The 20,810-nt window shown below is 48.4% G+C and overlaps 1 protein-coding gene and 1 non-coding gene across 2 annotated transcripts; both read right to left on the reverse strand.

Annotated features, from left to right (window-relative positions):
• Positions 1–1,605: 1,605 nt before the first annotated feature.
• On the reverse strand, positions 1,606–16,724 carry LOC114603761 (kyphoscoliosis peptidase-like). The gene is made up of 7 exons (XM_077933722.1): positions 16,355–16,724; positions 12,966–13,731; positions 11,039–11,156; positions 10,752–10,869; positions 8,452–8,643; positions 3,535–3,725; positions 1,606–2,927 (listed from the first exon to the last, which is right to left on the reverse strand). Exons 2-7 carry the CDS (start codon positions 13,614–13,616, stop codon positions 1,606–1,608), a joined length of 2,592 nt encoding a protein of 863 aa, XP_077789848.1. The 5' UTR covers positions 13,617–13,731; positions 16,355–16,724.
• Positions 16,725–18,178: 1,454 nt separating this feature from the next.
• Positions 18,179–18,254, reverse strand: TRNAK-UUU (transfer RNA lysine (anticodon UUU)). Its single transcript has one exon. It is a non-coding gene; the product is annotated as a tRNA-Lys (tRNA).
• Between the last annotated feature and the right edge of the window lie 2,556 nt (positions 18,255–20,810).

Genomic DNA, 20,810 nt, shown 5'->3' on the forward strand with positions numbered 1-20,810 from the left:
GCTGTGGGGAGGTGGGGACTGGTCCATAGGAGAATACCTACTGGGGATGAACTGCTGCACTCATGAAACCTAACACTTTTCCTGGGGTGTTTGTGTGTGTATATAATTTTATTTATCATTCTTCACATTTCATTGATTTTAACCATACATTCAATCACTGACTTATTCCCTTCCCTCCCTTCTGTGGTTCTATTTATTTATCCATTAAGGCTGCATATTCTAATTCCACCATATATTCATATTTCTCCCTTCCCCCTATATCTTTAATACTTTATTTACACTGCTGAATTTACACTAACCCTGCTAACGTTTTAACCTGATTAACATAGTTCTTCAGATATTCTGCAAACATTTTATACTCTTCCTTAAATACTCAGTCTTCCTGATCTCTTATTCTCTTAGTTAAATTTGTTAATTCTACATCATCATCATCATCATCATTAATTGAGTTTATATACTGCCCTATATCTGGAGGTCTCAGGGCGGCTCACAGAAAAGATCACAACATATATAATCAGAATAAAAACATCAACCCAATAACACTCCCCCCCCCCCAAAGAGCCACCTTTTAAAAGGGTATAGGATGCCAAACAGATCAACCGAAGGCCTGGTTACAAAGGAACATTTTTGCCTGCTGCCTAAAGGTGTATAATGAAGGCGTCAGGCAAACTTCCCTGGGGAGAGCATTCCACAGACGGGGAGCCACTGCAGAGAAGGCCCTGTTCTCGTGTTGCCACCCTCCAGAACTCCCATGGAGGAGGAGGCACACGAAGAAGGGTCTCAGAGGATAATCTCAGGGTCTGGGTAGGTTCATATGGAAAGGGGCGGTCCTTGAGGTATTGCGGTCCTGAGCCTTTTAAGGCTTTATAGGTCAAAACCAGCACTTTTAATTGGGCCCAGAAACTAACTGGCAGCCAGTGCAGTTGGACCAGGATCAGTGTAAGATGCTCAAACCCTCTTGCTCCAGTGAGCAACCTGGCTGCTGAATTCCACACTAGCTGAAGTTTCTGAACCGTCTTCAGAGGCAGCTCTATGTATAACGCATTGCAGTAATCTTGAGGTTACTAGAGCATAGACAACAGTAGGCTATCCCTGTCCAGATAGGGGCGTAGCTGGGCCACCAGCCAAAGCTGATGGAAGGCACTCTGGGCCACTGAGGCCACCTGAGCCTCGAGCAACAGCACAGGATCCCAGAGTACCCCCAAGCCACGAACCTGCTCCTTCAGAGGAAGCGTAGCCCCATCAATAGCAGGTGACCTCTAGGGAACCACGCACGAACAGAGCCTCAGTCTTATCTGGATTGAGTTTCAGTTTGTGGGCTCTCATCCTGTCCATTACCAAGGAAAGACAATCGATTTCATCCATGAGATATTAGAAGATGGCTCTCATATCTCCTCCCAGTCTCCTCTTTCCCAGGCTAAACATGTCCCAACTCCTTCAACCGTTCCTCATAAGGCTTGGTTTCCAGACCCTTGATCACCTTGGTTGCCCTTGTGCACATGGCTTGGCTGGAACCTGGCCCAGGACTTCCGTCCAATCCAGCTGGAGACCTGGGGTGGGGCAGAGAGTTAAGTTTCTTGATAGTCCAGAGACCCCCGGACCATTTTACCCTGAAGCGTCGTTTAGAGCCGATGAATTGCCTTCGACGTCGAACGAGAGGATGACATCCATGCTTGGGGAGTCCTGGGAGAATTTGACAGCCACCTTCAGCATCGTCACAGCGAGGCCAGTGTAGACCTCTCCCTCCCACACTTTGTTCTGGCCCAGTTGCAGCTCCCATCGTGAAGGACCGACGACGTGAGCGCTGCAGGCCTCGGGCATCTTGATCCGAAACCTCACCCAGCTTTTCTCTTGCAGGACTCCTGACCTGGGTTCTAGGAGGACACACCCCTTCCTCCACAAGCTGTAGACCCGGGGAAAGGGGAGCCACTGAGGGTTGGTGAAGCAGCGGATGATATAATCACATACGTGGACAAATTCTTTGTTTTCGGCGTCCCTCCCGTACAAGCTGAGCCTGTAGACTCCCGATTCAGGGAGCAAGACGGAGACGCTCATCTTGTTCTCCAGGTGGGTAACCAAGACGAACCGTTCCATCGGGTACGTTTTGCTGGTGATTTTGTCCTTGCCCAAAGTGGCGGTGACTTCAAAGCCTGGCTGAGTACGAAAAGTGACAGTGCACCGTCCCTTTTTGGTATTGATGATGGGGGCAATGTGGCTGGGGTTCGAGAGACCTCTCCACTGGGAGCTGATCCCAGCTCCGCAATGTGCGCTGAGACCCGACGGGAAGAGCTCGTTGTGGTTGACGGGGCTGGAGCAGCGTATGAGGAAGTTTGCGGCGTTCTTGAACCTGTCTTCGTCGAGCTCCTTGACAAACACCGAGAGCCTGTAGTGGCCCACGAAAGGACAGAGGATGTGGCAGCTGAGTTTCTGCTCTTCCACTTGGGACACCAAACACTTCCTGCTCAGAGAGGTGTCCATCTCTGGATGAACCAACTCGTAGGTGGCCAAGAGAGGCCTCTGGGTCTGCAAAACCAGCCTCAGGGCCCCCGTGGTGGCAACGATCAGGTCTTCTTCCCAGTTGCACTCTTCAATCCCAAACTCTCTTGCTTTGGGGTGGAGCCCCCAGAAAGCGAAAGGATTATCCGGCAGCCCCTCTTGCCGGTGGGGCTCCAGGCACTCGATCTGGTGGGAACACACCCAAGTGCACGGCTCCGGGGAATCGGAAGGGCGGGCAAAGATTTGCAGTTCGAAGAGCCCCTCTGTTGGGGGGAAGACTTTGAGGACCATCTTTTTGTCAGACATGGTTAACATCCCGTGAGTCTTGCCCATATCCTCTTTGCTGTCGTCATCACGGCAAAGCTTCAACAGCTGGTAAGTGAACTCTGTTGAATGGGCACTTGCTAACGAAATGGTTGCTTCCCCTTGGTCTGTGAAAAGGAAGGGGGAGAGGCATTGTTTTTAACTGCAAAGCACCACACTAGAGCAGTTAACCTTGGGGTTTTTTTTGACTGCTGTCTCACAATTGCCTAACTCTTCCCTTGGGTATGTATTTGCCCTAAACACCCCCAAAGCAGCAGTCCCCCAACCTGCTGCCCTCCAGATGTTTTGGCCTGGCTCAGGTGATGGGAGTCATAGTCCAAAACATCTGGAGGGCAACAACTTGAGGAAGGTTGCCTGAAATTTTAGAGAGCTTTTGTTAGGGGCGCAAAATTTCAACATCCGTTGCTGCCTCAATATAGTTCTGTATTTCTGTCCCCGGGCTCCAATGAAAACAGTTTCTCCGTGCAAACCAGGAAGTGACCTCTCCAGCAACGGAATGACTCTTCTTTTCTTAATTTATGAGGCTGTGATCCCCTGGGTGACACAGACGCCGTTAGGCAATTGGATGCACATGCTTACTCCTTCTCTTTCCCTCCCATCCAACCTGTGTGGCCCCGGGCACTGGAAACCCACGCTACGCCACTGACGCCATGCCACTTCCTTTCAGCGGGATTAAATTTCTGAGTGTGCCAAAGCATCCTGCTGTGAACATACCCGTTTTAAGCCTGGAGGTGTCTGGAGAGAGGAGGGCAAGCTGAAGTTTGAAAAACTCTGGCGTCTTGAAAACTCTCCCTTCGAAAACCTGCAGTGGGACGGGAGGCTGAGTGAGCTGCCATTTTGGCTCATCGGGCCAGTGGCTTTCGACGAAATCTTCAGGGTCGGTTAGGAAGAAAAAATCCTCGTGCCTGGGGGAGTGGGGGAAATGGGGGGGCGTCTTAGACATCACATGAAACAAAGCACATTCCAGAATGGCAAACAAGGAAGGGGGCAGGAGGCTAATGGCTTGTCTGTTGTTAAAAGATGAGAAGTGGGTGGAATGATTGGGTAAGGAGTACTGTAATATAAAATTTAAGGTCTTCTATATATAATAAATGTTCATAAATGTACCAACCAAGCACATACATAGATATGTGGACCACATGTCTGGAGCAGAACAGGAAGACCGCCCTGAAACCATTTTGACTCCCAAACTGACCAAATGTTTTCTCTGCGAGGAGGGAGGGGGTGAGGGAACCTTCCCATTGTCTCAGGAATTGGGAAATCACCATTTCAAAGGAATGGCCAGACTACCAGGAAAGGCAATCAGATAAGGCATTATCAGATAACCTGGAAGACAGGAAAAACAACAACATTCAAATTTCTGTTGTAGACCGCCTTTTCTGTGATGCAGGTGTGATGTTTGTGGGGGGTGGTCTTGAGCTACACCCCTTCTGTGATGTATGTATGATGTATGGAGGGGTGGTCTTGGACTACAGGGCAGGCAATTTAAAATGTCTATATAAGGGTGGGCACACCTTTGTTCTGGGTCCTCCTCCTTTCCTGCCTGTGAAGAAGAAGAAGAGTTTGGATTTGATATCCCGCCTTTCACTCCCCTTCAGGAGTCTCAAAGCGGCTAACAATCTCCTTTCCCTTCCTCCCCCACAACAAACACTCTGTGAGGTGAGTGGGGCTGAGAGACTTCAAAGAAGTGTGACTGGCCCAAGGTCACCCAGCAGCTGCATGTGGAGGAGCGGAGACGCGAACCCGGTTCCCCAGATTACGAGACTACCGCTCTTAACCACTACACCACACTGGCTCTCACCACAACAGGGGAGCACCCTGTTGCAACAGCTTTAATAAAGATCAGGCTTACGAGCTGCTCTGCTTCTCAATATTCTCTGGTTGGCCTCTGTTATTTTCTCCTACCAATAGGGAACCCACTTAAGGATTCTATACAGGCTCTTGGGTACCCCATAAGGGAAGAAGGGCAGATTTTGTTTACAACAGTACCCTGCTGGGTCCGGCCAAGAACCCATTTGGTCCAGCATCCCTGCTCTCATAGTGACTGACTAGATGCCCCAAAGGAAATTCCACAAACAGGACACAAGCACAACAACTCCTCTCCCCAACAGCTCTGTATGAACAAGGTGTGCAGCCTAGAAGAAGTCCCAGGATCCTTTGCGGTACATGATGCTCAGTCAGCCTGCTACTATTTATTTCTTTTTATTTCTATTTATTGAATTTATATACCACCCAATACCTGGAGGTCTCAGGGCAGTTCACAGAAAATATCACAATATATAAAATCAAGATAAAAACAACAACCCAAATAACACCCCCCCCCCCAAAAAAAGAGCCACATTTTAAAAGGGCATAGGATGGTGATCAGGTCAACCAAAGGCCTGGTTAAAAAGGACTGTTTTTGCCTGGTGCCTAAAGGTGTAGCATGAAGGCGCCAGGTGAACTTCCCTGGGGAGAGCATTCCACAGACGGGGAGCCACTGCAGAGAAGGCCCCGTTCTCGTGTTGCCTCCCTCTGGACCTCTCGAGGCAGCAATCTCCTAATGCAAAATATTGAGGAAATGCATGTTTAAAGGGAAGTGTGGGCTCAGCTTGAGAGTAAATGTGAAAATGTGGGTCCCCAGAAGGTATCTCCAGAGTCGCATTTAACTCTCCCCATTTCAAGGCCTTGCTCCTCTCCCCTTGCAGATTCAAAACAACAAATCAATCTTTCTTCCCCATGCATTCTTACACACACACAAACTCACACCGCAGAGCAAATTTGTTCCACGTAACATGATTAGATGTTGCAAATGCCACACGGGCTCTTATTATTTTGCATTGGCTGGAAAGTGACAAGTGCATAATGCATCTAGCGGAAAATAATTTAACACGATTAATAATTTTTGAGGCAAGTCATTATTTACTCTCGGTCTGAAACGTGTGGAGGTGGCCCGAGTAATTACATCTCAGGCCACCTAATAAACCTGCTGGGGAGCGGGAGATTAATCATTTGATCAAAGGGTGGCTCTGGTGTCTAATTAAAGCAGCGAAGGGGAAGAAGCAGAGCATCCGATCCAAAGTTATTTGCAACTATAAGAGGCCGGCTAGTGGCCAGATTGGCTGCTCCCTGCAGATTTGTCCAACCCCAATCACACGCTCTGAAAACTCTGGTTTCTCTCTTAAAAGAGGAATAAGTTAAGGGCTGCCTGCATTTCCTGGACATATCCAGGATTCGTCCGCCAAAAATAGTGTCTGGGTGGAGTTTTCAGAAATTGGTTAAAATGTCTGGGAAAATCCAGGCGTATGGCAGCCCATATCGGAAGTACAGTCATACGTTGGATCTCAAACGCCTTGGCTCCCAAACAACTTGGCTCCCAAATGATCGAAACTCAGAAGTGAGTGTTCCGGTTTGCGAACGTCTGACGGGGCTTCCGATTGGCTGCAGGAGCTTCCTGCAGCCAATCATCAACTGTGCTTTGGTTTCTGAACATTTTGGAAGTTGAACGGACTTCCGGAACCGATTCCGTTCAACTTCCGAGTTATTATTATTATTGATATTTTGTGGGAGAAAGCTCACAACTTTTGTGTCCCGATTTTGAATATGGCAACCCTAGTGTTAAAATATTAGCAACCTGCAAAGACAAAGCTTAAGGCAGCCTCTCAGTTGCTTTTAACCTTAGGCCAGGAGAACATGTGTTTGGTTTTCTTACTTTAGGACTGGCTTCCTCAGCCTTGGCCCTCCAGATGTTTTTGGCCTACAACTCCCATGATCCCTAGCTAGCAGGACCAGTGGTCAGGGATGATGGGAATTGTAGTCTCAAAACATCTGGAGGGCCGGAGAAGCAGGACTAAGATGTGGAGATATAATAATAATAATAATAATAATAATAATAATAATAATAATAATAATAATAATTTATTATTTGTACCACGCCCATCTGGCTGGGTTTCCCCAGCCACTTTGGGCGGCTTCCACAAAGACCAAAAACACACTAAGATGTCACACATTAAAAACTTCCCTGAACAAGGCTGCCTTAAGATGTCTTCTGAATGTCAGGTAGCTGTTTATCTCTTTGACGTCTGATGGGAGGGCGTTCCACAGGGTGGGTGCCACTACCGAGAAGGCCCTCTGCCTGGTTCCCTGTAGCTTTGCTTCACACAATGAGGGAACTGCCAGAAGGCCCTTGGAGCTGGACCTCAGGGCCTGGGCAGAACGATGAGGGTGGAGACGCTCCTTCAGGTTTACTGGACCAAGGCCATTTAGGGCTTTCAAGGTCAGCACCAACACTTTGAATTGTGCTCGGAAACAATGTAGGTCTTTCAAGACTGGTGTTATGTGGTCTCGGCAGCCGCCCCCAGTCACCAGTCTAGCTGCTGCATTCTGGATTAGTTGTAGTTTCCGAGTCACCTTCAAAGGTAGTCCCACGTAGAGCGCATTGCAGTAGTCCAAGCAAGAGATGACCAGAGCATGCACCACTCTGGCAAGACAGTCTGCGGGCAGGTAGGGTTTCATCCTGAGTACCAGATGGAGCTGGTAGACAGCTGCCCTGGATACAGAATTAACCTGCGCCTCCATGGACAGCTGTGAGTCCAGAATGACTCCCAGGCTGCGCACCTGGTCCTTCAGGGGCACAGTTACCCCATTCAGGACCAGGGAGTCCTCCACACCAGCCCACCCCCTGTCCCCCAAAAACAGTACTTCTGTCTTGTCAGGATTCAACCCCAATCCATTAGCCACCATCCATCCTCCAACCGCCTCCAGGCACTCACACAGGACCTTCACCTCCTTCACTGGTTCTGATTTAAAGGAGAGGTAGAGCTGGGTATCATCCGCATACTGATGAACACCCAGCCCAAACCCCCCGATGATCTCTCCCAACGGCTTCATATAGATATTTAAAAGCATGGGGGAGAGGATGGAACCTGAGGCACCCCACAAGTGAGAGCCCAGGGGTCTGAACACTTATCCCCCACCACCACTTTCTGAACACGGCCCAGGAGGAAGGAGCGAAACCACTGTATAACAGTGCCCCCAGCTCCCAGCCCCTCTAGACGGTCCAGAAGGATGTTATGGTCAATTGTATCAAAGGCCGCTGAGAGATCCAACAGAACTAGGAAACAACTCTCACCTTTGTCCCTAGCTCGTCGGAGATCATCAACCAGCGCGACCAAGGCAGTTTCAGTCCCATGATGAGGCCTGAATCCTGATTGGAAGGGATCCAAATGGTCCGCTTCTTCCAGGCGTGCCTGGAGTTGTTCAGCAACCACTCGCTCAATCACCTTGCCCAAGAATGGAAGATTTGAGACTGGGCGATAGTTGGCCATACTGGCCGGGTCTAAAGATATGCTTCAGAGATCCAGACCGTGGGGAGCTCTGAGAAATTAATAAATACAATTTGGACTATAATTTGATCTTTTTTATTTTAGTTTTTTTTATTTTAATTGAAGTATTATGATTGGATATTTAATTGGATGCTTTTTATTGGAAAATCAATAAAAATGATTTAAAAAAGAAAACATCTGGAGGGTCAAGGTTGAGGGAGCCTGCTTTAGGAAATTTTGAACCACAGGCTACTGGTCTGATCAGACAGGGCTGCTCTTCCCTTCCACACACCAGGGCTTAGAACCTATAAACACCAAGAGATCTCACCGAGGGATGAAGAGCCTCTTCTCGACATCCACGAGGCCTGCTCCCCAGCAGACGTCCAGAAGGAACCACTGGGCTCCCAACTGCACGGCGTTCCACATGTGGTCGGATTTCTTCTGCAAGCAGCTCTGGCCTCGGCTATACCCGGTCCCTCGGCCGTATCCCGAAACTTCGGCGCAGGTCAAGCCTGCTTCCCTGTAAGGATTCACAAGAGAGCATGGAGGCTGGGCAAACTCAACACACAGGGAGTGGGCAGCTGGATACAAGAGTTATGGTGCCGCCATGTTGCTCCTTGCTCTTGGACTCCAGGTGCAGACCATAGCATGGCTCAGTGGCAGAGCATCCCCAGAAGTATTTCCGGGTACGATACGATAATCTTTATTGTCATTGTCCCATGCAGAACAACGAAATTGAAAAAAATTACATCAGACATTGAAAAACCAACAAGCCTGCTATCCCAGCTATCCCAGCCTGGTTAGCCCCCTAAAAACTCCATAATTAAATACAATATGCTCCCACGGAGACTACCTTAAAGGTAAAGGTAAAGGTAAAGGGACCCCTGACCATTAGGTCCAGTCGTGGCCGACTCTGGGGTTGCGGCGCTCATCTCGCTGTACTGGCCGAGGGAGCCAGCATACAGCTTCCGGGTCATGTGGCCAGCATGACTAAGCTGCCTCTGGCGAACCAGAGCAGCGCACGGAAACGCCATTTACCTTCCCGCCGGAGCGGTACCTATTTATCTACTTGCACTTTGACGTGCTTTCAAACTGCTAGGTCGGCAGGAGCAGGGACCGAGCAACAGGAGCTCACCCCGTCACGGGGATTTGAACCGCCGACCTTCAGATCGGCAAGTCCTAGGCTCTGTGGTTTAACCCACAGCGCCACCCGCATCCCTTTGGAAACTACCTTACACTGCGTTTAAAACCAAAATCACATTTGGATAGAAACTGTTTCTCAGGCGGCTAGTCCTAGTCTTTATAACCCTGTACCTTCTTCCAGAAGGCGGAAGCTGAAAGAGATCATTTCCAGGGTGGGCACTATCCTGGGCTGGGAGAGACCCCCACCTGCATCCCTGGACAGCCGCTGCCAGTCTGAAGCCAGATGGTTTAACTCAGTATAAGGCCATTTCATGTGTTCTTACGTTCTGTGTTTCTTAGCTGGCTGTCTCACTTTCATATCTGGCCCTGCTCAATAATAACTGGCACTTATATTATGACGTCTGCCATTATCCCCACACTTTCCTGTGCATTTTCTTATCACCGCCAAAAGATAAAATAAAATAAAATAAATAATCATTGGGGGGTTTATTTTGGAAGAGGATTGCGCAAGTGCTCAAGAGCACTGAATTCATTTTAACTGCACAACCAGAATTTGTTTGTATACAATGAAATCATGCCTGCACAATAGTGGAAGTGGCCTGGAAGCAGGCTATGAATGGCTGAGGATAGATATTGGACTATTTTCCCCGTATGTGCCATCTGTTCCATTTAAATGGTTAGACTGAAGAGATGCTCTAAGCTTTAAGGAGGTGGATCATAGAATCATGGAACCTTAGAGTTGGAAGGGACCCTGAGGGTCATCTAGTCCAACTCCCTGCAATGCAGGAGTCTCGGCTAAAGCATCCATGACAGAGGGTCATCCAGCCACTGAGGAAGGAGAGTCTGTTAGAATTCCTGCTCCATGATTGCAGTCATGGGATTGTTGTCTTTCACATGTATATGTTTTGACTCCACAAAGTGGGAAGTGACGAAAACAGGATGTTTGTGTTACTGTGTTCCGTGAAGTGGGACTGTTGTCCTTTGTTCTTTTTCTCTTTGCCATCTGATGCTAGAGAGAGAGGGAGCCATGTTGCAGTGCTCTGTGTGTGTTTATATGTAAATAAAGTAGATTAGCCAAAATGCTGAGTTGCTGAGGTCTGTTACGCAAGCTGCACAAACTCTGCAGATCCCTAAGTGTGCCGATTTCTGTTGGCATCGGTCGCTGTGATGTTTGGGCTGAAGAAAGCTTTTGAAGCTCCTGAACGATCGACCAGGAGGGAGAGAACATGCCAGAAGGGCATGTGTTTCTGCCAGAGTCCTACTTGAGTGTAGGCTCAACTCCTGACAGAGTCCACCCCCTCCCGAGGGAGTCCGTTCCACTGTTGAATACCAGTTCTTCCTGGTGGTTAGTCAGAACCTCCTTTCTTGTAACTTGAAGCCTTGGGTTCGAGTCCTACCCTCCAGAGCAGGAGAAAAGAAGCCTGTTCCCTCTTCCATGTGACAGGCCTTGAGATGGGACATATGAAAAGCCACGGCAGCACATACCTGCACATGTCACGGTATAGATGGGCATACCCAGAGCACACGCCTCTCCCGGTGTGAAGGACCTGCTCAGGGGTGTGGATCTTCTCAGAGAACCCCAAGAAGCCGTTGACATCGTACTCTATTGCGGAACAAAATCAAAACACCGCTTTACCAAGAGGTTGTTACGATAGGAAACACCCCATCTGTCTTGCTTGTGTTGGAAGAAAGGTGGGTTAGATTTATGAAATCCATACGTCACTGCCCCCCTAAAAATACCCCCAAGGAGGTTTGCATGAAAACACACTTACCGATATTGTGGCACAGCCAGATCCATATGGCTCGCGCCTTCTCCAGCTGGCTATTGGCTCCTTTGGTAATCAGTGGAACGATGGTCTGGACGGACAAGGATTCCTGATTGGTTTTCAGCTAGGGAAGATAGGTTGGGATTTGGACAATCAGCAGCAATCTGTTTCATAGGATAAGCAGCCATTCATTTGTCTAGCCCAGCCACTGCCAACCATGGTTTGAATGAGGGCATCCGTCAGCCCCAGCCAGCCCATGCTGGTTGTAGTCAAAATCTCTGGAGGCCGCTAGGTTGGTGAAGGCTACTTTGTCCCATCCCAGTTGGAATTCTGCTCAGCATTTGTAGAGAACGCCTGGAGAAGGAACTGGGCAGCCTGTGGCCCTTCCAGATGTCGCTGGACTACAAATCCCATCATCCTCCCATCCACCTTCCATGTTGGCTGGGGCTGATGGACATCAAAGTCCAACAGCGCCTGGGGGGACCACACATTGATCATCCATGACCCATCCGGGTAGCAGGACCAACTCAAAGGTCTATCTAGCCTCACATCCTTTCTCCCACTATGGCCAGCCAAATGCCCCCCAAGCAGGCCTTGAAGGGGGCAGCTCCCTGCCCCACTGTCAACTTGCGTTTGGGAGTCGGTGGAAGACTGCCTCTGGGTGTGAGCTCTTCAACCTTAGCCCTGCTGATTTTGATCTGAGCTTAAAAGCTTTAGTCAGTGACTGTGTAAGTCCGCTCCACTTCCCCATGGGGAGGAGTTGCAGTGGACCGCGTGGCCACTCACTCTCCTCTGGGGGTGGGGGACTTAGTCTCCCATTGCCTGGGGGATCTCGGCCACGTCAGAGACCAGCCAATCCGCTAGCCGGGGGGCGTGGCCGGGACCATTTAAGCAGAGGCGTGAGCTGGGGGGCTTCCTCTTTGGGTTGCTTCCTCAATCACCCGCCCTCCCTCCCTATTTTGCAGGTTCTAGTCACTGGCCTTGCTATGGACCTCAGTTGGTCGCCATTGAGGGGCCAGGTGGGAATTTTTTCACTTGGCAAATTGGCAAAGGCCATTTGGTTTTCACCTACCTTGTAGCAATCGTCACAACTTTGTTAGGGTTGCAGTTAGGCATTGTTTGACCTTGTGATGGGGGAGGTGTGGCCATCACCTGCCCCTCCAAGCTTAAGGGTATTCCGTTAAAGGAATCCGGGCGTGTGGATCTTGTCTGAATCCCGGGGCAGGGCTAGGGCCATGACACGACCCTGACGGGAACACCAGGGGGAATTCGAGTTGGTATGCATCGACGGGCTCCCCCTTCCGGTGGTTTAAACTTACTGGACTTCCTGCGCAACGGGCAGGAGTCAGATATAGTCTGGTCCATTCAATGCCTAAGCCAATACCACTCACATTCTGCAATCAATAAGGTTGTGGCCAAAATTTGCCCAATAACAGTAACCTAATGTCTGTGCTATTTCTCTTTTTCTTTTCTTTTATAAATTTTTTATTAGGATTTTTACAATATTACATAATAGACAAAGAAAAAAGAAAAAATACAAATAAAAACAGTTAAAAATAATCAATCTTTTCATCACTTATTTTTCATTTACTTGTTTCCTGGACCTCCTCATACCTCCCTTTTTTTGTATTCCAGTTCTGTTTATTAGTTCAGCAGTTTCTTTCCCTCTTTATTTTACCCTGATCTTTAATCTTAAATTATTATAACATTAAATTTTACTTATAAAAAACAATTTTTTCCTATTCTTTTGTACCATTACAGCTAGAAACCACTTAATTTCAGTCCAACATCATTCTAGCATTCATTAACTTGTCTGTGCTATTTCTCAACGAGGGGGTGGCTTCGGTGTCTCGACACACAAACGGAAGACCACCTGCAGCTCCAGCGAAAAGGAGAAATGGTAGAACTTTGGGACGTTCTTTTCTCCACTCACCTGCTCACTCACACGAAGAACATGGTCATCCAGCTGTCTGAAAACCTCTGAATCTGGGAAAAGATCTCTCCGCCTCTTCCTCTGGGTTGTTTCAGGGTTGGTGGGGGGAGACCAGCATCTTCCCTTTGAGTCTTCTGCGTCTTGTTCCTCACATTGGTCCATCATCTCTTGCACCTGGTGTGCCTTTTTGGAGCCTGATCTCCATGGGGCCATCTCGTTGCCATTGCCATTGCCAGCTTTCTTTGTCCAGAACAGAAATACGTCCTTTCTGGGGAAACCTTGCTGGGTAATTCTGGTGGGCAGGATTTCTTTGCACCGCTGGCCAAAGTGTCGAAGCTGCTTGTTCCCTCCATTGCTTCCTGGAAGCTTTTGGCAGGAGGTTGCCAAAGACCAACTGCAGAGAGCTTCAGAGGGTCCTCCTCCCTTGGGAAAGTTGCCGTTGCAAATGTCCGTCATTTGACTCTCTCTAGCAGTGGACGAGATGGCATCTTCCTTGGTCTGTGCCATTTTCCCTCTGCAATTTGAGATTTTTGATTTGTTGATAGCAGGACAGCCCCAGTTGGCATTGCGGTGTGTTGCTGATGGGCTGATAAAGGGCACCATGATGTCCTCTGTGTTTTGGGTAAGTCTTTGGTGCCCATCTCGCTTCATCCTTGCCAACTGAGACTGGTGTGGAGTGGAGATGGCCTGTTAGTTCACCCTCCCTTTTCCACAGGAGACTTTTCTTGCCTGAGAAGAGCTCCCTCAGATCTTGTCTAGAGTTGTGCTGTAATAAGCACGGATAAGAGTTTTACAGAATGGGCTTCAGGCCAGAATAAGACTTGGTTCCTACAGCCAACGGGAAAAAACAATGCAAACTGTAAAGGCTATACGACTTTAAGGGAAGGACTGTTCACATCGGCTGCCACAGATTCATCCTCATTGCCTCAGTCCTCTTAATCTGCTCCAAGCAGATCAGGGACCAAACTCTAGGGGTATAGCATCTGATTTGCATGGTCCAAGGTTTCAGTCCCTCACAGCATCTCCCGGTAGGGCTTGCAATGCCCCCTGTCTTCCCTGTGAGAATGTTCAGGGATGCAGGAGAGGACATATTGTTTGATTATATCCTATCCAACTTGTGTTAACAAGTTCTACAATTTAGCAGAGTAACATTCCCCTTTTTAAACTTGCACAGCGGATGCGTTTGCTCAGGCTCGCTAAATCCTCTAAAATGTGTTTTCCTTTTTGGTAATTCCCCATTTAGTCCCTCATAAAAAGATAGACACGATACAGTCTTCTATAAAAGTATAAAAAGAGTTTACTCACACATTCTGTTCACAACTGGATCCCAGAAGGCAGACTTTAAGTTACAAAAGTAATATACATGTGGAAACTATCCCATAAGGAGACAGCTCCTCTGTCCTCCCTTGGCTGGAAGCATCTTAGGCTAAGCAGATGTTGCTTCTTCGACGAATGTGGTCAGAGAGAGAGAGATGGCTGACCGACCAGTCCTGCTCTTTTTTTACCTGGGCAGGTGAGGCCACGCCCACCTCTAGTCACATGCAGAGGAAGTCTGTCCCAGCCTGGGAGAAACAGGAAGTTCTGACTGGCTGGTCCAGACTTCCATTTTTATGTCCACTCTAAGGATGTTGTACTTGACTGCTCTTGTGTTTCACATCCCACAAAAACACCTACACAAATCGGGAGTGGAGTCCCTAAAGCTGTTGGATGGTCTCTTTCCAGCAGCTCCTGCAGCCAAGCTGGTGTCAAACATATTGCTCTGCTTTCCTTTGGACCCCATCAGGAAGGTCAAGAGGGGGGTCTTATCACCTGGGCAGCCCAGGACCTCCAGACCCGCTGCCCAGGTTTGTGCCCTGGGAAAGTCACTTTGGTGCTGCAAACACCCCCGGAGGCACACTCCATTGTCTCTCGAGATAGACAGATGCCAACAACATTTATTTACAGAGCTTTTCAGCTTTCTCTTGAAGCTGTAAAAAGAACATAGCAGAATCTCTGCAGATTCCTCTGATCTGAATGAAGTGTGGGGTGTCTCTGTGTTTAAACTTTCCTCCTCTGGGGGCTTGTTAGAGACTGGTCTGCAAAAGCCAGTGAGTGGGCAGCTGTGGAGGAGCCAGCACATGCCTATGGTTTCTGCAAATGCCCCTCGCAGGAGAAAGGCAGGATACCGTTACGAGAAATAAAGAAAGGAATAAGACTTAGCAGTTATCTTAGCGCAGAATTTCTATCCTGCCTGCTCGCCAGATGGCCTGGAGCCAGATTATAATGTAAAGTGCTAAAAGAGAGCCAGCAGCGAATAGAAACAGCCATAGAGAGAGAGAGAGAGAGAGAGAGAGAGAGAGACAGACAGACAGACAGACAGACAGACAGACAGACAGACATTAAAAATTGCAACTAAAAAAGAGCAGCAAAGGCAATTACAAGGATCTCAGATGCCACTGAAAGCACATGGCACTTCTGACTGTTCAGAGCACGATTTCATGGCAGTCCTTACAGCGAGAGCACTGCAAGGCAGGCCAGAATGAATGTCCCCCTATTCCGAGGGAGGAAGCTGCATCTGGGAAGAGTGGAGCTTGCAGAACTGGAGTCCTTCTCATGCCCACCAAGGTGAAAACTTCCCCATGGAGGGCACCTCTTACTAAGTACCGCATTGGCCTGAATATAAGCCGCGCCCGAATATAAGCCGCTCCCTTAAAATTCCGCAGGCACTCACACCCATTCCGTTTCTCCTGGCATGTTCAGCTGTAAGCAGACCAATAGTTCTAACTGGCTCAGCATTGCCCACACGGACTGGCAGCATCATTCCAGGGTTTCAGGCAGGGGAACAAATGCCAGTTCTACCTGGAGATGTCTGGGGCCGAACCTGGGACCTTTGGTATGCAAAGCAGACCCTCTTCCACTCAGCTACACCCCCAAACCAGAGGAAATTGCCATTCTGGAGAGTCAGAACATTGGCCCACCTGCCTCCATACTGTCCACACCGACTGACAGCAGCTCTCCAGGGTTTCACAAGGGACGATTCCCGCCCCTACCTGGAGTTGAAGTTGGGACCTTCTACATGCCAAGCATATGCACTTATCACTGAGCTACAGCTACAGGAATATAGGAAGTGACCTTATACTACCCGTCTAGGGAATTTAGGGGAGCGCGGCCTGTTTGCCCGCACTGGGCGTCGAACCAAGAGGGTGGTGCAGCAATGACTTAGACCGGAAGGCGAGAGGTGCCAAATTTTGGCATCACTGCTGGAATCTGAAAGCCCCAAGATCTCCACTGATCTCAGTGTTGTCTACTCTGATTGGCAGTGGCTGTTCAGAGTTCTCATTCTCAGACTGAGCCAGAGACCTTCTGCCTGCCCTCTCTCTGGGCAAAAGCCCTTCGCCGCTCGCTTTTACCTCCCGGTTTCATCCTTGGATGTCTCAGGGAACCGTCTGCCTGGTCCCCGGATGCCAGTCTGGTCTGATTCTTCTTGCCGTTGCGATCTCCAGGCACCGTGCTTCTGCCAGGGTAGCGAAAGGTCCTTGCGGGAACCTCTATATGTACCAAGCCTCCTTCCTTCCCTCCCTGCCGGGGCCTCGGCTGTCCTGAGCTTCACCTCCCCGGTGCCAACGGATCTAAAAATATTACAAAGCCCCGAAGGACTCGGCACAGACTTTCCACCGAGCGACCACTCCACAGGGCCTGATAGCGGGCAAAATCGGAGATTATTTCCGAATATTATCAGAAGCTGGCATTCAGAGGTGCAACGGCTCCCTGTGATCGTTCAGCAGACGCAGCAAGATTCAGAACAGGAGCTGAACTTTTAACATTTGGGGGTGGGGTGGGAGGTGGTGTGTTGAGGAGAGGCAGTGCGGCACAGTGGTTAGAGTGCCGGGCGAGAGCCTGGGAGTCCGGCGTCCAAATTACCAAATTGGTCATGAGGTTGAGGCTCAGCCAGGTGAAGATGATAGAATATATAGAATTAGCCAAAATGACGGGAAGATTAAGAAACGACTCAAAACAGAGATTAAATAAAGAATGGAATGTGTTTAGAGCATGGGTAGGCAAACTAAGGACCAGGGGCCGGATCCGGCCCAATTGCCTTCTGAATCCGGCCCATGGACGGTCTGGGAATCAGCGTGTTTTTCATGAGTAGAATGTGTTCTTTTATTTAAAATGCATCTCTGGGTTATTTTGGGGGACTGCCTGGTGTTTTTACATGAGTAGAATGTGTGCTTTTATTTAAGAGTGGCTGGGGAAACTCAGCCAGATGGGCGGGGTATAAATTGTTGTTGTTGTTGTTGTTGTTGTTGTTGTTGTTGTTGTTGTTGTTGTTGTTATTAAAAAATATCCCTGGTAGTTTAAGGGTGAATTCTGGACACAATGGAGATGTACAATGGTACTTCAGGTTACATACGCTTCAGGTTACAGACTCCGCTAACCCAGAAATGGTACCTCGGGTTAAGAACTTTGCTTCAGGATGAGAACAGAAATCGTGCCCCGGTGGCGCGGCAGCAGCAGGAGGCCCCTTTAGCTAAAGTGGTGCTTCAGGTTAAGAACAGTTTCAGGTTAAGAACGGACCTCTGGAACGAATTAAGTACTTAACCTGTGGTACCACTGTAAAAGATTTGGATCCTCATAAAAGATGCGGGAGGAAATGATTAATAATTGGACCCACAAAGGGGAGGGTGGAAGTTTTTATGTTTTTATGATTTATGTTGGATATATCTCTGTAAAATTTTAATTTGAAAAACCAAATAAATAAATAAATAAATAAATAAATAAATAAGAAAGACATTCAGAAGTAGCAGACTGCCTCTGAACACAGAAGTTCTGTTAGCTATGGAACTACACTATTTGTAGTGTGTGTGGTGCAAACCATCTAACTGGGATGGGGAAGACAGAAATATCTTCTGAAGCAGATCCTTGACAGCCTCAAAGGACGCAACACATCTAGGCTGCTTGCCCAATTAACATAAACGGGCCCTACAATCCATTTCAGGGCACCCACATGTATAATTTTTTGCTTCTTCCTTCTGTTGCCTTCCTTGCTTTACTCATCCGGCTACCCATCTGCCATCTACTGGTCGCAGAGAAAACTCAAGTCCCGGTGAATGGATAGATCCATCTGGATTCCGCAGGGTCTTCTATACTTTGGGCATTCTTGCTTCAGAGAATTGTAGAGTTGGAAGGGACCACGAGGGTCATCTAGCCCAACCCCCTGCAATGCAGGAATCTTATGCCCACTGTGGGGCTCGAACCCACAGCCCTGAGATTAAAAGTCTCATGCTCTACCGCCTGAGCCACCCAAAAGTCTGTGGGAATCTACAGCTAGAGTCATCCTATGGATATTCTGTCCAGTATACCTGAAGGAGCGTCTCCATCCCCATTATTCTGCCCGGACACTGAGGTCCAGCGCAGAGGGCCTTCTGGTGGTTCCCTCACTGCGAGAAGCCAAGTTACAGGGAACAAGGCAGAGGGCCTTCTCAGTGGTGGCGCCTTCCCTGTGGAACACCCTCGCACCAGATGTCAAAGAGAACAACAACTACCAGGCTTTTAGAAGACATCTGAAGGCAGCCCTGTTTAGGGAAGATTTTAATGTTTAATAGACTACTGTTTATACCCCAGCCAGATGGGCGGGGTATAAATAAATAAATTATTATTATTATTATTATTATTATTATTATTATTATTATTATCATTATTATTATCATTATTATTATTATCATTATTATTATTATATATTCTGTACAGTGGTGCCTTGCAAGACGAAATTAATCCGTTCCGCGAGTCTCTTCGTCTTGCGTTTTTTTCGTCTTGCGAAGCACGGCTATTAGCGGCTTAGCGGCTATTAGCGGCTATGGGCTTAGCGGCTATTAATGGCTTAGCGGCTTAGCGGCTTTAAGAAAAAGGAAACAAACTCGCAAGAACTCGCAAGATGTTTCGTCTTGCGAAGCAAGCCCATAGGGAAATTCGTCTTGCGGAACGACTCAAAAAACGGAAAACCCTTTCGTCTAGCGAGTTTTTTGTCTTACGAGGCATTCGTCTTGCGGGGCACCACTATATTTGTATTCTGCACTGTAGACTTGTGCAGGCTTTTCTCCCTATTCCATGGGGTTGCTAGTGGACAAAAGCAAACCTTGATTGGAATCCAATGAATGTACATTGGCCAGGATTTGGCCCGGTGTGCACTGACGTTGATGGGATCCGCAGAAGAGCACACACAAATTTCCACGCTGCAATCCTATAACTCTTATAATGCTTCCCTTTAGCTCATTTTTTTTAAAAAAGCTCTGGAGTAAGAATGTTGCAGACTGTGCCTTTACCTGAGAGTACAAATCGTTGGACGGGGGTGGGGTGGGACAAACTCTCCTGCCCCAGCTGCAACAAAACATGTCTCTCCTGTATCGGTCTCTACAGCCACGGCAGCGGTTTGACTTCATCCCCAAAGTCGCACTCCTCCATTGTCTCCCGAGACAGATGGATGCCAACAACTTAGGAGGGTGAAAGGCTCAGCAAGTCCTATATTTGATGTAACCGGTGTTGCTATGGTAACACAATGCACCTGGTATCTTATCTCTGAACATCCAGATGTGGGGGGAAGTGCTCCCCAAGACATGAGCCTAGGCATGGTGTAATTTAACCCATTTTTCACAGTACACCAACACCCCAGCTCTACCCTAGAGAACCACCCTATGTCAAAGTTCATATTGTGGGGCTACATGGACCAACAGTCTGACTCAAAACAAGGTGGTTTTACCTGCTCACTAGCTTTTACTGCTTTTAACCTGACTCCAAGCAAGGTAGTTTTTCTATGTGGGACTAGCTTTGAAGGTGACCCGAAAACTGCAATTAATCCAGAATGCGGCAGCTAGACTGGTGACTGGGAGTGGGCGCCGGAACCATATAACACTGGTCCTGAGAGATCTGCATTGGCTCCCAGTACATTTCCGAGCACAATTCAAAGTGTTGGTGCTGACCTTCAAAGCCCTAAATGGCCTCAGCCCAGTATACCTGAAGGAGCATCTCCACCTCCATCGTTCAGCCTAGACACTGAGGTCCAGCTCCGAGGGCCTTCTGGCGGTTCCCTCACTGTGAGAAGTGAGGTTACAGGGAACCAGGCAGAGGGCCTTCTCAGTGGTGGTGCCCGCCCTGTGGAACGCCTTCCCATCAGATGTCAAGGAAATAAACAGCTATCTGACTTTTATAAGACATCTGAAGGCAGCCCTGTTTAGGGAAACTTTTAATGTTTGACGTTTTATTGTGTTTTTAATATTCTGTTGGGAGCCGCGCAGAGTTGCTGGTAAAACCCAGCCAGGTGGGCGGGGTATAATTATTATTATTATTATTATTATTATTATTATTATTATTATTATTACCTGCTCACTAGCTTTTACTGCTTTTAACCTGTTTCATACACCATTCACATGCTGCCCTGCAATGGAGCTCCGATAAACACACCCTCGGGAAGACTGACTCACCATGGAGTTGTCAGCGACAGAGACGTCAAACTCAGTCCCAGGCCACGTGGTTCAAGCAAGGACCACCTTCAGGCCAAATGGCACCCTGCGTGGCTCAGCTGCCGCAACAGCGCAGCTTCCAAGCTTACTTTACTTTCCCTGAGCTGAGCAGAATCTCACCCCGTGTCCTCATACTCTCTTGCCTTCCAGCTACGGTGTCTGTCCTTTTCCATTTGCTGTCCTCAGCCAACCTGTGCTGTGCGCGGAGAAGAGTCTATCGTCAGGGATGAGCAAAGCAGCCAGAGGACACTGACGGCATCCCAGCTCCCGCCCAAGGCACACTGACAGAGGCTGTTACTTAGAAGGAAGAAGAAATTGATTTCATAGAATCGCAGAGTTGGAAGGGACCCCA

The sequence above is a fragment of the Podarcis muralis genome, chromosome 9 (assembly GCF_964188315.1).
Source record: "Podarcis muralis chromosome 9, rPodMur119.hap1.1, whole genome shotgun sequence".
Lineage (NCBI taxonomy): Eukaryota > Metazoa > Chordata > Lepidosauria > Squamata > Lacertidae > Podarcis > Podarcis muralis.